Source organism: Pollachius pollachius (assembly GCF_949987615.1).
Source record: "Pollachius pollachius genome assembly, chromosome: 19".
Lineage (NCBI taxonomy): Eukaryota > Metazoa > Chordata > Actinopteri > Gadiformes > Gadidae > Pollachius > Pollachius pollachius.
This window is the reverse complement of record NC_136952.1, coordinates 639,985-654,580: the sequence shown is the minus strand read 5'-3', so window position 1 is coordinate 654,580 and position 14,596 is coordinate 639,985. Positions and strand designations below refer to the sequence as shown.

At 52.0% G+C, this 14,596-nt stretch overlaps 1 protein-coding gene across 6 annotated transcripts in view; it reads right to left on the bottom strand.

The window, feature by feature from the left end:
- Positions 1 to 14,596, bottom strand: part of LOC307089991 (ankyrin-3-like) — a 44,505-nt gene that overhangs the window by 12,218 nt on the left and 17,691 nt on the right. For 4 of the 6 annotated variants that reach the window (XM_079756495.1, XM_079756496.1, XM_079756499.1 and 1 more), the window contains exons 8-15: positions 13,500 to 13,654; positions 13,040 to 13,251; positions 12,667 to 12,874; positions 12,354 to 12,450; positions 11,947 to 12,175; positions 11,284 to 11,409; positions 10,748 to 10,870; positions 9,554 to 9,635 (exon numbers count right to left, since the gene is read on the bottom strand). In XM_079756495.1, the coding sequence (XP_079612621.1) occupies positions 9,554 to 9,635; positions 10,748 to 10,870; positions 11,284 to 11,409; positions 11,947 to 12,175; positions 12,354 to 12,450; positions 12,667 to 12,874; positions 13,040 to 13,251; positions 13,500 to 13,654 (1,232 nt within the window). Of the gene's footprint in view, positions 1 to 2,150; positions 8,379 to 9,553; positions 9,636 to 10,177; positions 10,205 to 10,747; positions 10,871 to 11,283; positions 11,410 to 11,946; positions 12,176 to 12,353; positions 12,451 to 12,666; positions 12,875 to 13,039; positions 13,252 to 13,499; positions 13,655 to 14,596 lie in introns of all 6 variants that reach the window. The other 2 variants (XM_079756500.1, XM_079756498.1) reach the window with 2 other exon arrangements.

Sequence of the window (14,596 nt, the reverse complement as noted above, 5' to 3'; positions counted from 1 at the left end):
ATGCAGCTGGCTTATGTGGGATTTCTAGTTTATTCTAATGAATTGTTTTCACAGTGTTCATAGAGAGATCAAATCCACCAGATGTACAAAACACACACTACGAACCAGTCCGGTGGACCTGAGCAAACACAACACAGTCCCACACGTTGGGGTTCCCCTACACGTGTACACTACACCGCGTGACGGTGCAGTCGGTGGATGCAAGGCCTGTTTGGTGGCGGGTGAAAGTGGGCATGCGTGCGAGACCCCCCAGTAGTAGTGGAACTAATCCTGAGCTGCAGCCTACTGGGTGTACCTGCTGGTGGTCCTCAGGCTAAGCCACACATTGGCAGAGGTTTAAGTACAGTCCATCTGCTGACTGGTGCTCTCCCTAGTTTGATGATCAAACAGCAGTCTTAAGTTAAGTTAAGCTAGCCTTATCTACTGAAACTCGTCTCAACCAAAGTAAGGTCCCTCAACCAAGCACGTTCAGTACGTGAAGGTGTGCCTTCAGTATTCTACTCTCCACCCTAGCATCTCTCTCTCACAGAAAACGCCATAGAGGACAAGACCGACAGGAAGAGGAAGTGACATCTACACATCACGCCACACAAAGCACCACGACAGCTACATGCAACTTGAATAGGAGGTAGAAGAAGACGAAGAATAAGGAGAATGTTGTTTATAAAGAGTTTACAAACTATTCTGGTTCTCTGCGGCAGGAGCCACTCTGGGCTTCTCAACCTGTGCCCCCTCCTCCATCTGCTCCTCCTGAGCTCCATGAGATGGCCTACGCTTCCTCCTGCTGCTCCTCCACGCAGCCTCAGCTCTCACACCTCTAGTGGGGTGTGATGGTGTGGTGGTGGTGCTGGTGGTGGTGGTGGGAGTGGTCGTGTTGGAGGCAGTGGTGGTGGAGGTAGGAGAAGATTTGGAAATGCTAGAGAGTTCTGAGCAGGAGGTGTCCCTGGATGTGCTGCCCGCCTCGTCCTCATTGGTCAGTGTGTTCCTCCTCCTCCCTGTCTGAGCCCCCACCGGGGGGGAATAAGTGGCCTTTCCTACCCGGCAGCTAGTGGTGGATTTGATTGTGGAACTGTGTGACCCCTGGGTGTTCAGCGTCTGGTTGACACCCCACCGGTCTCTCCCTGGGTTGTGTTTGGGTTTATTAACCTCTGCTACCTTCATGTCCCCTAATGCAGATCTCGACCGGACTCGTTTATGATCGGTTAAAGCCTGTTTCTTTTCTTTTAAAACTGGAATTCTAGATTTGTTATTTCTACCCTGACGAGGGTCGAATCGTTCTCGACTCTCACATTTAACGCGAGCGCCGCCCCTTTCCTTTAGCTTATCTTTCCCTAGCAGTTGAAAGCCATTGCATAGTTTTAAGCTACGTTCGCTAACAGGTAGCCTGGGTTTGCGTATGTGCTGTGAGACCACCAGGGGTGCTGTGATTATTGCTGCGTCCGAAGCTGACCTACTGTCCCGGTCTGTCTCCTCTATCTTATCAGCCCGCAGTGGTGGGGGTTCTGACAACAAGCTAAACAGGAGGCTGTCTGCAGGAGCCTTAGAAGGCGGGAGGCTGCTGCCTCTGTTACTGTTACTGCTGTTCCCTGAATGGGGCTTTGTGCTGTAGAGTGATGTGGAAGACAAGATATCCCTACTCTGGTTATAAGTGCCTTGGAGTTCCTCCTGTGCCGATGTGCCTAACTGAGTGCTAGAGTTATTATTATATACCATGCCTGATGACCAGTTATGAGAATAATCATCCGTCATTCCAGTTTCAGAACCGCTGGAATCGGAGTAATATGATTCTACAGAGTAATAATTATCTACCAGGGATCCTGAGGAACTATAATTAGGCTGTTCAAAAGTGCTTGTCTGGTCATTTGAACCTCCGCTCACATCGCTTACGTTTGGTGTTTGATCTGGGGGTGATTTAGGACCCGTTTTAAAGGTTGAGACTTTAGAGTGGTCTGACTGTGAGCATGTGTTGGCCCCTCCCTTAGCATTGGACCGGTCCAAGCGGACGGTGGTGGACTGCATGGAGACCTGTGGCGATGTGAAGAGATGTGTGGGATGCTGTGTGCTGACCTGATGTCCTACTGTCTGTTGTGCGTACACCTCTGCCTCTGAATCACTGACCCTGTACCTGCCCGCTGAACAGGGATGCTCACCAATCTGAAAAAACTGGAGCCTCTCCTCCACCATGTCCCTCTTGCTCATGTCAATCGCACCGCTGCGTGTCATCTCAAACATTTTCCCTTCATGGAAGGGGAAGGGGTTCGGCTCGCTTGTCGGCGTGCTATCGTCGGTTGGCGTTCGCGCGGGGGTGGTATCTGGCGTGGTGTTCTGCGAGTGGTCGTCGGCGGCCAATCCAAAAGGTTTGGGCTCATCGTTGATGTCTCGAGGCTCCGCCATGTCCACCACCACGTCCTCCTCGCCTTTGGAAGGCCAGGGGTCGAAGTCCAGCCCTTTGGTCGCCACCGTCTTGAACGTGGAATTAAATTCTTCCTCGAGTTTATAGCTAAAGTAAGTGTCAGAGAAGCCCTCTTTGTCCGCGGGCTTCTTCTCCCCGTCTTCACAAACGTCCTCAGTCTTCTCCCCGCCCGAGGGGGAGCCGTTCTTAGAGTCATTCTTTACAATTTCCTCTGGAGATTTCTCCTCCTCGATCGCTTCTAGTTTAGTGGGGGGGAAGGACCTGTCTGTGGAGCGGAAGGATTCGGTCGCCCAGACGTCCCTCCTGCTGTCTGGGAGGCCAAACAGCCGTGAGTCTGCCTGCTCACACAGACCATCGTCCTCGTCCTGGAGCTCGTACCCGTCCAGCGAGTCGATCTCCGTGGCGTCCGTGTCGTGAGAGAACTCAGCGGTGGTGGCGATGGAGCAGTCGGTGATTGACTGGTCGTTCCCGTTTTGTTCACCATCCCCCTCTTCTCCCTCTTTGCCATTTAAACCATCCGAACCGTTGGAGCCATTGGTTTCCTCGGTTCCACCGTTGGTTCCACCGTTGGGTTCTTTGTTGTTCCCATTTTTGTCCTGTTTTTTGGGTTTCGAACCCGCCTTGACCTTCCCCTCTTCAGGGAGGGTTGAATGCTTATAAGGTACAGGCTGGAAGACTGACACGTCGTCCCCGTCATCCTCAGCATTTGATTGGCTGTCATCAGCATCTGTGAGCACGGGGGTGGGCGGCTGGATGCGTATGATTGGCTCAGTCAGTAGATGCCTATCATGCTCTTCCTGCAAGTTCACCTCCATCATCTCAGTCTCGGTTCCTGAAGAGTTACAGGAACCTTTCCTCTCCACATCTGACTGTTCAGAGGCTGAATCGAGAGGGGGAGGAGGTGGAAACTCTATATACGCAACACCTTTGTCTTTAGATACAGTTTGCTGCTCTTGCTCTGTCTTGTTCTCATTTGCGTTGTCTGATGTATCCTGCTGGTTTAAATAAGATTCTGATTCTGTCTGATTGTCTATCACTTTCTTTTGCTCCTGATTAGAATTATAAACATCGGCTTGATTGGCTTCAACGGTTTTACTATTTGGTTTTCTTGGTAAGGCCTCTTTAAAAGAGAAACTAGATTTGCATTGGTCCTCCTCTGAATCCTCAGAAACCTCCATTATAGGGCTGGTATTGCCTGGTAAAAAGTCCCCGAAGCAATCTGGGGTCCTGGCTGTGAGGTCGTAGCTCACCTCCTCAGAGCTGGGGGTCTCTGGAGTGAGCGGACTCTTCCCAGAGCTGTCCATGAAGGAAACCTGCTCTAGGGTGTCATCGTCTGGGCTGATGGGGCTGAGGGCCATACAGGACTTCTGTTTCACCGTGTAAAGCCCTCCCTCCGCCTCTCTTTCTGCTTGTCTGCCCACCTGGACACCTGCATAAACTGGGAGGGTTTCGAAGCCCTTGAAGTTCTCTTTAGTCGTTGAAGTCATCGGGGGGCCGATGATCTTTTCTAGTGTTTCTGCAGGACTTGGAAGCTTATTTGAGTTGGAGTCTCTGGGGGCATTATCTAAAATCTCAAATGTGTTGTTAGTAACATGTTCATCCATTAGGGGCAGGGTTGTCTCAGGGCCCGTCTCTATTCTGCTCTTAGCTAATGTTGGTATCTGTGACGGTTTGGTTACAGTTAGTTTCTTTTGAAGATCATTATCAGCAGGGGAGGAGACTGCTCGAATAGGAATCTGAGATTCTGACTTTTGTCTTATGTTTTGGTTGACTGGTTTTTCGCTTTCTTTTCTTAATACCTCAGCCTCAACCTTTTTAGAGACACTTTCAACTTTTGTGTATTGGAGGGACTTTTGAGCTTCATTGTAATTCTCGTTTTTAGTGTCATATGTGGCAATTGGAAATACCAGACCTTTCTTATCTTTAATTTCTTTAAGTTGCTGATTAGGGACATTGTCTTTGCCTTTACATCTAGATTTGTCAGTTTCAGCATCACTCATTTTTCTTTTCAGGGATGCGTCTGAAACGTTGGACCGCTTGTCCTCTATTGGTTTCAGGGCGGGAGATGTTGCCTTACTGATATCCCTGGTGGTAGGTGGGCTACTGTCCCCTGAGACTTCAGATGTCTTGGTGGTCCGGCCTGCTCCTGATAGCTGGTAGACAGGAAGTTTGCTCACCGAGGGTTTGGGCTGCACTGGGGGAGGGATCTTTGCTACACTAGGCTGACTTTGTTTCTGAGCCTCAGCTTCAAACTTCATTCTCACAGAGCTGACCTTCGATGTGGATTTACCCGACACCGGAGACGACGGAGCAGGCTCGCTGATCTTACTAGGGGATTTAACTGTACTCTCACTGAGGCGGGAAAACACACTTCGCTCCGGACTGCTGGGTAAACTAGAGCCTTTCCTGTCACTTGAAGCGTTGCTACCGGACATCTTGCTCACAAACGGCTCCCTGACATCGCTTTTACTGAAGCCCTCTCCTGCCGGGAGCTTGTGTTGGCTCCTCTCAGGACTGCTGCCGGCCGAGCTGGGCCCAGAGCGAGCGCCCTGCCCAGACCTCCTCATGGGTTTCTTCTCAGGGGACTGAAGTTCATCATTAAGCTTCTCTGTTTTGTCACGGAAGAACTGTGACACTTCGCTCAGTTTCTCCTCAGCTTCCTTCACAGTCTTGTCCACTCTGTCCTCATAGAGCAGGTTGTCTCTGCCCCTATCGTGCTTATCTTCTGTGAACCGCATCCACACGGCGTGTTTGGGGCTGCCCTGATCTGTTGAATAATGCAGCACAGTCACTTTATCAAACTGAGCCTGTTCCTCTCTGTTGGAGGAGAACTTCCCTGATTTAGGAGACCCTTCTTTTGGGGTCCTGGAGGAAAACTGCTTTTTGGGGCTTCCCTGCTGTTGACTTATGGCCTCTGTGCTGCCATGTGTTTGGTCGGCCGTCATGGCTGAATCCTCTGTGTCTGAGGGTGATTGTGAAGATGGGTCTAGTTTCTCTGAATGAAGCATTTTCTCTGCAAACCTGTAGGACTCCCCTCTGATTTCTGACAGCTCATCATCACAGTATTCTATGGAATTCTGGCTCAGAAGCTTCAGAGCTTTGTACGAGTCGTCTGCCATCAGTTGAGCAGAGCTTGGGCGGCTGTCTTCTTCATGTGACAGTGGGGTGTTCACACGAGAGGTTTCCAAGAAGGAGGGCAGGGCTTCCTCTGCAGTCAGCTCCTCCTCTTCCTGTTGGTCATAATCACTGAGCTCCCTGATGCCGCGGTCACCTTTATAAGCGTAGAGCTCTGGGTGCTTCTTGCTCCCTCTGATGATCACCTCAGTCGGCTCCGAGGCGCCGTGGCCCTTTCCTATGTGAACCTCTATAATCCTCTCCACCTTCGGTTTTGATTTAGTGTCTTTGTCGAGAAACCGTGGAGTGAGTTCATCTCCTTTGACAGAATCCTGGCTGGCTTTGTGTTCAAAAAGGCCCGCCAGGTCTTTTGAAGGATCTCTACCTGACTGAAATGCCTTCATGATGTCTCGAACAGACATCGACTCCTCCATCATCTCTGCTCCTTCAGATATCTGGGGCTTGTGATAGACCATTCTAGTAGTGGTCGTGATGTGAGTTTCCTCTTTTAGACACATGCTTTTGCTCATCATTGAGTCCTCCTCTGACATTTTGACCTGAAGGGCTTTGACCTTATCCGGGAGGGAGCTCGGAGAGGCCGTGTCCGACTCCGTACTGGGGTAAGCCATCGCAGCCTCCTCCACCAGCAAAGGCTCACAGAGGTCGTCTGGCTGCTCGTAGCTCCTGATGTGAACCTCTGTTCTGGTCTCAGTGACACAGGGGGGGATGGGGGAGTCAGCGAACAGCGGCTTAGGACCGGTGCTCTCTGCGCTCTGAGGCGCAGAAGGCGTCTTTTCACTCCTGGTCTCGAAGCCACTGTCTGACAGAGGGCTCTTATCCTGCTCATGAGACAGGTCCTCAGGGGACTCCAGGGGGGCGTCCGCCGTCTGGTAGGACTCCGCCAGTTTACTGAGGTCTTTCTCTGAGGGCGAGGTGCGCATACCCGACCCAGGTGGAGGCATCTTCAGCTTGTGGTCCTGTAAGGACATCGCCGGTTTCAGAACGCGCTTCTGTTTTTCTTCTATTTTTGCTTCCTCCTCCAGCCTACTTCTGACCTCTGCCATTTTAGACAAAGAGCTAGCGCCAATGTCATTGGCTAGATAATCTATTACCCTAGACAAGTCAAAGTCTCTGACTGGCACAGACTGGGGCCTGACTGGTTGAGTGTTTGCATCAAAAGGAGGATTGTACTCTGGCAGAGAGCATCTCTGTGCTTCCTCAATCTCCCCATTAGAGAATTCCTCCCACTCATCGGCCAAACCTCTCTTTTTAGTGGCCCTTGCTTTACCTTCCGTTAAAATATCTGTTTGTAATATTTGACTGACTTTCACTAAATCCTCCTTGACCTTTTCCACTAAAGTGTAAGGCTCCTCATCCTCTAACCTCATTTCTTTGGGAGTGCCAGTATGAGACGTCTGCACAGTTTTAGCCGCTGTGTGTGTGTCTGTCTGCAGGATGGCGGTCATACGCATCAGATCCTCCTTCATGTTTGCTACGTCCCTCAGAATGTCCTGGTTGGACGCCGCCGTCGTGTGGATGACCGGCGGCGTGATGAACGGAGGGGACTTCAGCTGGGAGTTGATTTTAGACGAGGTGACACAGGAAGTCAGAGACGACGAGAGCATGCCCGCATGGGAAGGACCGGGCAGGGCCATTTTGAGGGATCCTGGTCCTGGTTTGACGGGGGAGTCGGGCAGCACGTTTACGAGGGAGTACACTGGTACGGTCATGCTACTGGAGTACACTGGTACCGCCGTGCTACTGGAGGACGCTGGCAAGCTGGCATTTGCAGATCTATAGGAGCCGTAAGCAGAGCTGGAGGCTGCAGATCTATGTGTGGAGGACATGGATTTGAGAGTGCCGTAGCCTGAGGCGGAGCACGAGTTTATGGCTTCGTTTATGGCTGCACTGGCGCTGGAGGTTGCTGCCTGGGTGGTGGCCTGGATTCTGTCCTGGAGGCTGCTACTCCTGTCGGAGAAGAGGCGTGAGGAAGGCGAGGATGGCGTGGAGGAAGACGATGGGAATTTTACGGGTGAATGGGATCCGTTCAGAGTGGAAAAATCTGAACAGGCGATTGTGGTCTGTCCGTTTGAGAGAGAGGAGACTGTAGATCTCCCTCCATGGGACGCTAGCGTTGAGTCGACAGAGCTTTGCATTAAAGACAAACTAGAGATGGTTTTAGCAGCAGAGAGAGACGTCGACCCTGCCTCTGTTGTATGTGTGGAACCTAGGACAGATTTAAAAGGGAGACCAGAATTATACATGTTCACAGACGTCTTTGGAGACGTTGGCGTGCTGTGTGCGGCCAGGGATCTGTCGACCACAGAGCTGCTGGCCGAGGCGTGCACTGGGGAAGTCCTCGAAGTGTAAGCGGAAGCAAGACTTTTGATAGACGCCGGGTCGGTGGCCTGTTTGCTTGGGCAGCCAGAGGACACAAGGCTGGCGGACCCCTGGACTGGGAACTGTCCCTGCTGGACCACTGTCTTGATGGGTGACGCCATAGTTCTATAAGTCCGAATGGGGGAGGAGGATGCTACTTCACTGGGGGACTGAACCGGGGAGGTGATGTAGGGGACCGGGGGAGGGGCTCCCAGGAGGGTTCTGATGGACGCTGGGGAGATGGGGCAGGGGGAGGACAGGGGCCAGCAGGACTTCAGTGGAGAAGGAGCTGGCGAGCCTGTTGGCGGAGCGCTACGGGGCCCGGGGCCCCCCAGTCCGGCGAGCCGCGTTTGACCAGGGACGGTAATAGGAGCAGTCGACCACGCGGAGAAAGGTCGGGTTGAAAAGACAGGTTTGTGAGGGTGACCAGCAGGCAGTGTTCTCGCTGCTGCTCCGCGCTCAACCGCGCTTTCTTCACATGGAAGAACCAAAAGAACAGGAGGAGATGGAACAAAACGCCAACAGAACACGGAGTAAAAAGGCAACAGAAAATGATGTTGGGAAAGAGGAAGGGAGAAAAAGTGACAAGGAGAGAAGACCAGAGAGGGAAGAATTGGTCAGTGAGACGTCCTGGCATCAAGGAAAGTAAGAACAATAGTTTAGGTGCCGAAATGGGAAATGTTAGCGTGAAATGGAGTGGTTCTATGTGATCCACGTTGAACTAATTACTCAAGACAGCAACAGAAATGTATAAGAAGCCAAAGAAATATTGTCAAAGGACAATGAAAGGACCGACAAATGACAAAAAATGGCAAGACAAAACACAACAAGATAACACAAAAGACTGTTCTCCTTTATGTTCTGATGTGCTACTAGCTAGCACATGGGCTCTTGTGTCAATCTCCTTATGACAGTGCCTTTCATCTGTTTGCTCTGAAAAGATAAAGTTTCCCCAAAGAGAATTTGGACTCTCTAATCAAATGGAGCCATTCCATTGCTCCTTTAATCCAACAAACAGAAGTAGAAAATACTAGTAAAGCTAGTTCCAAGACTGTTTTTGGGTCCATTATCTGGTCCCGGTTCGACTACCCTTGGTGACAAGCAGTGGAAGAGTCATAAAAAGAGCCGAACGTGAGACTTCTCCTCATGCATCTGAATCTAACCGGAAAATAAAACAGAGTCATCGAGCCAAAAATCATAAAGTTAATCAAATGTTTCAACAGAAGGGAAAGCAGGATACAAAAGGAAAACCATCTTACTTTGATTTCTTCTCAAATGCATGTTCACATTATGTTGATCAATCAAAGCAACATGTTCATATGATGGACTCATATGTGGTAAAACAACCAAGCCAAACCTCTCAGGAACACAACTTAGTGGGCAGGCACTGCACAGAAAACCTTGAATCGTACAAAACCCATGCAAAACCATATCCAATGTGGTACACAAGCATGGGGAGTAAATGTGCTACTTAGGGTGAGAAATATGCATTAATTACACACGGAATCGAGCTATCTCTATATTAATCACGCCAGATATAGGGTTAATCAACGGATTACAGATTTACTAAGAAAGTTTCCAAACATTGTTTTCATCAGGATTTGAAGCGTCTCCGGAAAGCTTTGTTAGTGAAAATGTCTGACTCACTCAGTGCAGGCGGGGCCAGATAGCTGTAGCGCTTACGTAAGGCTAGGGAGGCAAAGGTATGGCGTCTCTCGGGCTTTTCGTTCTGCAACAATAACAACACAAACACCTCTCAGAGACTGGCCGCCATCTTGGGTACTTTCTGGTCAGTTAGCCACCAATTGATTTTTACCGATCAAAACAATTGAAACTTATTATTTCACTGTAAGCTACCTTCAAAATGACAGGCCGCTGCGAATCACAAAATTGTATGAACTGTATATTTAATAATCGTTATGGCACCCTGTTAAGATCAATACAAATATTATTAATACATAAAACCACAGAAATATAATATAACAAGTTGTATTAAGGTTAAAAGGGACCAAAGTGAAAGTCAAACTCTATACTCTACATGTAACTTAAGTCTAACTTAGTTCTATCACAGGCTTGCATTTGGCAGAGCGGAGCTGAAACCTGTCTGCTACACCATGCAAAGCGGGACTCAGGAACTTCTCTCTGAAGACAGAAGCTCTGGTGGTCCTGATAGCAGAGGGAGAAGGTAAGGCTATGGAGAGAACAGCCGGCCTGTGGACCGTCCCAGAGTCTAGCGAGAGGGCAGCGAATGAGGGGAAGCAAGTGGATTACCTCATCCTCGGGATCTGATTCCATTTCCTGGTTCCCAAGATGCATTGCAGAAACAGGGTCAAGTAACATAATGGAGAGCAGGGAGAAAGGAAGATCAGGGTGTGAAAAGGAGCGACAGCAACAAACAGGGAAAAGAAAAGCCACATCAAAGCCAGCGAACAAGGGAAGGACAAATGGAACGGAGAGGACCACATGAAGACAAGCCACACGCAGCCAGAGAATCAACCAAAAGCTCTTTGTAGGACACCCCCCTCCCACCCCCCCCCCCCCCCCCCCTCCCTAAAAAGCCAAAAGCATGATGTCCAAATTCAACTCAATTTGGAAGACAGCTTCAAAGAAAATACTAGAGCCGCCCAAACTAAGACCACTGTTGAAGGGTCCAGCGGAGAGAGTCTCCAAACAGATAAAAGACACAGTGGCCGCAGTTTGGCCGGAGATTTTCTCCCCGAGGCTCCTCCGGGGGTTAGCCTGCGGCGCTAGCGGGGGGGTTAGCCTGCGGCGCTAGCGGCCGTGAAGATGGGCATGTTCGCGAGGTGAGGACAGGTGGCGGTGGCGCTGCGCCGGCCTTACCTTCTTGAGCGGGGGCAGCGTGATGTTAAGGTTGCAGACGGCGGTGGGCGCCAGGCCCTTGGCGCCCCGGGACTCCTTGAGGAACGAGAGGCGGCCGCACGGCTCCTGGCCGTTGTCCCGCACCTACGGAACCAAGGGGCTTAGTGGGAGCACTGGGAACACTGGGAACCAAGGGTCTGGACTTACTGGGAACCGAGGGTCTGGACTGAGTGGGAACACTGGCAACACATGGTCTGGACTTAGTGGGAACACTGGGAACACTGGGTCTGGACTTATTGGGAACACTTGGAACACTGGGAACACTGGGTCTGGACTTATTGGGAACACTTGGAACACTGGGAACACTAGGTCTGGACTTAGTGGGAGCACTGGAAACACTGGGTCTGGACTTAGTGGGAACATTGGGAACACTGGGAACACTGGGTCTGGACTTATTGGGAACACTGGGTTGGGTTCCTGAGGGAGACCCTGGAGCCCTCCAGGTTCCCCAGGTTCTCCAGGTTCTCCAGGATCCCGAGCTTCAGCCCCCCTGGTACCTTGACGCAGAAGGGCAGGCGGTTCTCCTTGAAGGCGTAGAAGTTGAGGACCAGCTGCTGGCCCGCCTTGGTCAGCGGTGCCAGGTTGCCGTAGCAATCCACGAAGACGGGACGCCCCTCCAGGACCTGGCAGAGGAGACAGGCTCAGACACCCTGCTGGGCTCAGGAGACAGGCTCAGACACCCGGCTGGGCTCAGGAGACAGGCTCAGACACCCGGCTGGGCTCAGGAGACAGGCTCAGACACCCGGCTGGGCTCAGGAGACAGGCTCAGACACCCTGGTGGGCTGAGCCTCAGGGCCAACAGAAGCAGCTTCAGTTCTGCACACTCAGCAGGAAGAGGCGCTAAAAGGTCATTTTGAGTCAGGAACACGGAAATGTCCATTTAACTTCCTGAATCCTTCGTTGATGTGAAATGAGGAATAAATATATGTAGAAAATAGGGATCGACCGATAGGGCTGATACAGATTTTTCAACTTTAGCCGATGACCGATACCAAATTACATAATGATGATAACAAATGTTAAATTTATAAAAAGGAACATTTATTGAACTGTCTGTAAACCATGCCGAAAGAAAAAAAAAAAGAAAGGAAAAGAAATAGGCTAAAATAATTAGCCGATGCCGATACACGTGAAAGACGGATCTGCTGAGCGCGGGGTACCTCGATGTCCTTGCTGCGGGCCACTTCCTCAAAGTTCTCCTGCTGCTCCAGGGTCTTGTCCACCTTGTCGTCCGTCATGCAGAAGCAGCGCAGCCGCGACTCCACTGCGTCGTTCATCTTGGCGAACACCACAAACTTGGCCATGTAGGGGACGCAGATCAGGTCCCGGTACACCTGCATGGCCAGGCCCACCGTGTCGGGGACCTGGTGGCAGTCCGCCAGCCAGAACCTGGGGGACGGGTCAGAGGTCAGAGGTCATGGAGCTACCTCTTCACCAGGGGCCGTGCTCATTGGATACCCCAAACCCTACATGTTTGATGTTAGAAACAAACACACACACACAAAGACACAGACAGACAGACAGACAGCCAGACCGCCAGACAGCCAGACAGACAGGTGTTTCTAACCTGGCAGACACGTTGGTGGTGAAGGAGACGCAATCGTTGACGAAGGTCAGCGGCGTGGTGCCCGTGATGTCCTCCCACTGCGCCGGAGACGTTCCCCCTGGTGGACAAACCAGTTATTACAACATCCTGCAGGGGGCGTGAATCAAATCCTACGTTGGGGGCGTGTCCTGTCTGGGGGCGTGTCCTGTCTGGAGGTGTGTCCTGTTTGAGGGCGTGTCCTGTCTGGGGCGTGTCCTGTCTGGGGGTGTGTCCTGTCTGGGGGCGTGTCCTGTCTGGGGCGGGTCCTGTCTTGTATAGTTTCAGCATTACCAACCTGTGATGCTGCAGAGCAGTCGGAGGCAGGGGGTGGAGTCTCCCTTGTAGCCGTTGCTAAACCCCTCCCCCGAGAGGGGCGGGATGGGAATCGTCATGGTGATGGGCTTGTGGAACTTCCTCCTCCTGGGCTCCACCGTCACGATGGGGCTGAAGGTCGCCCGGTTCCCCAGGATCTTCTTCACCGTGTCGTCAGGAACCGGCTGGGCCTGGTGGAACCGAGAGGGTGAGGAGGGGGGAGAGAGAGAGAGAGAGAGAGAGAGAGAGAGAGAGAGAGAGAGAGAGAGAGAGAGAGAGACAGAGAGAGAGAGAGAGAGAGAGAGAGAGAGTGATTGGAAGGAGAAAGGAAAATATCTAGGTTTCCCTCCACCTACCTGTAGTCCAACTTTGATCTTCTTGGTCAGTGCGCCCTCGGGGAAGGAGGCCTGGACCAATGGGACGCTCCGACTGTGCAGGGACCCGCCTTCCGGCCCCATCTGATGGGTCTCCTGGCGAATCCGTGAGACCACTGCAAAGTACTGCGGGAAGTCCTTGGTGACGATACGGCAGATCCTCTTCTTCTCCAGCTCCTCCTCGCTGTCCAGCTCTACATGAAGACAGAGGTGGAGTTAACCTTCTCCTTCAGGAGGACAGAGGTGGAGTTAACCTTCTCCTTCAGGAGGACAGAGGTGGAGTTAACCTTCTCCATCTGCTCTCACTGTAACTGAAACCATCCTAGCTCCTCACCCTCCTCCCTCACCTCTCCCCCCTCCTCACTCTCCCTCCCCCCTCCTCCCTCCCCTCCTCCCCTCCTCCTCCCTCCCCTCCTCCCCCCCTCCTCCCCCCCCTCCTCACCCTCCTCCATGCCGCTCAGCAGCTCGCTCAGCTCCTCCTCTCGGCAGTCGTACTGGTGCTCCTTCCAGCTCTCCCCGTTGTCGCTCCTCAGCAGGATGAGCTCCCTCTCCTGCCCCCGCAGCGAGCCGAAGTGGGGGATCTCCACGATGACGGGCCTGGGGGGAGGGGAGTGGGTCAGGAGGGGCTCCGGGAGGAGGGCTCATGCTGGCTGAGGTGTTTTAGAGTGGACGGTAAAGTCAAGCAATCACTGAAGAGGGAAATCTGTTATTTCTCTTCCAGTGGCATTGGATGGGGACACCATCGTGGACTGAACAGGAAGAGGTTTTCTACCCCCATGTCTCCACTCCATGCAAACCAACGAGCACGAGAGTCCAGGCTCTCTGTCAGCACATGCAGAGGTCATGGATGGACCCTGGCCCCCCGGCACCAGAGGAGCATCAGACAGCAGTCAGGGCAAGGTCTCCACACACTCCGGGGACGGAGGACGCCATGGAAACGGCACGGCAACGGAATGGTAACAGCATGGTAACGGAATGGTAATGGCACGGTAACGGCATGTTACGACATTGGTAACGGCATGGTAACGGCATGGTATCGGCATGGTAACGGCATGGTAACAGCATGGTAATGGCATGGTAACGGCATGGTAACGGCATGGTAACGGCATGGTAACGGCATGGTATCGGCATGGTAACGGCATGGTAACAGCATGGTAACAGCATGGTAACGGCATGGTAACAGCATGGTAACGGCATGGTAACGGCATGGTAACGGCATGTTACGACATTGGTAACGGCATGGTAACGGCATGGTAACGGCATGTTACGACATTGGTAACGGCATGGTATCGGCATGGTAACAGCATGGTGACGATGGATTCTGGCGCCGCGCCCTGGTGGCAGAATGGTTCAATGGGATGGGGGGGGGGGGGGGGGGGGCATAGCTTTGACCAGACACACTGAGTGCTGGGTGGAAGGGTTGGGGGGGGCAGCTGCACAGCCCTTACTAAAGAAGGCTTCACCTCTACTCTGGTTACTTTACTACTCATGACTTCAATAATTCAACAATCAACAATTTGGCAAATCCAAACCCAGTCC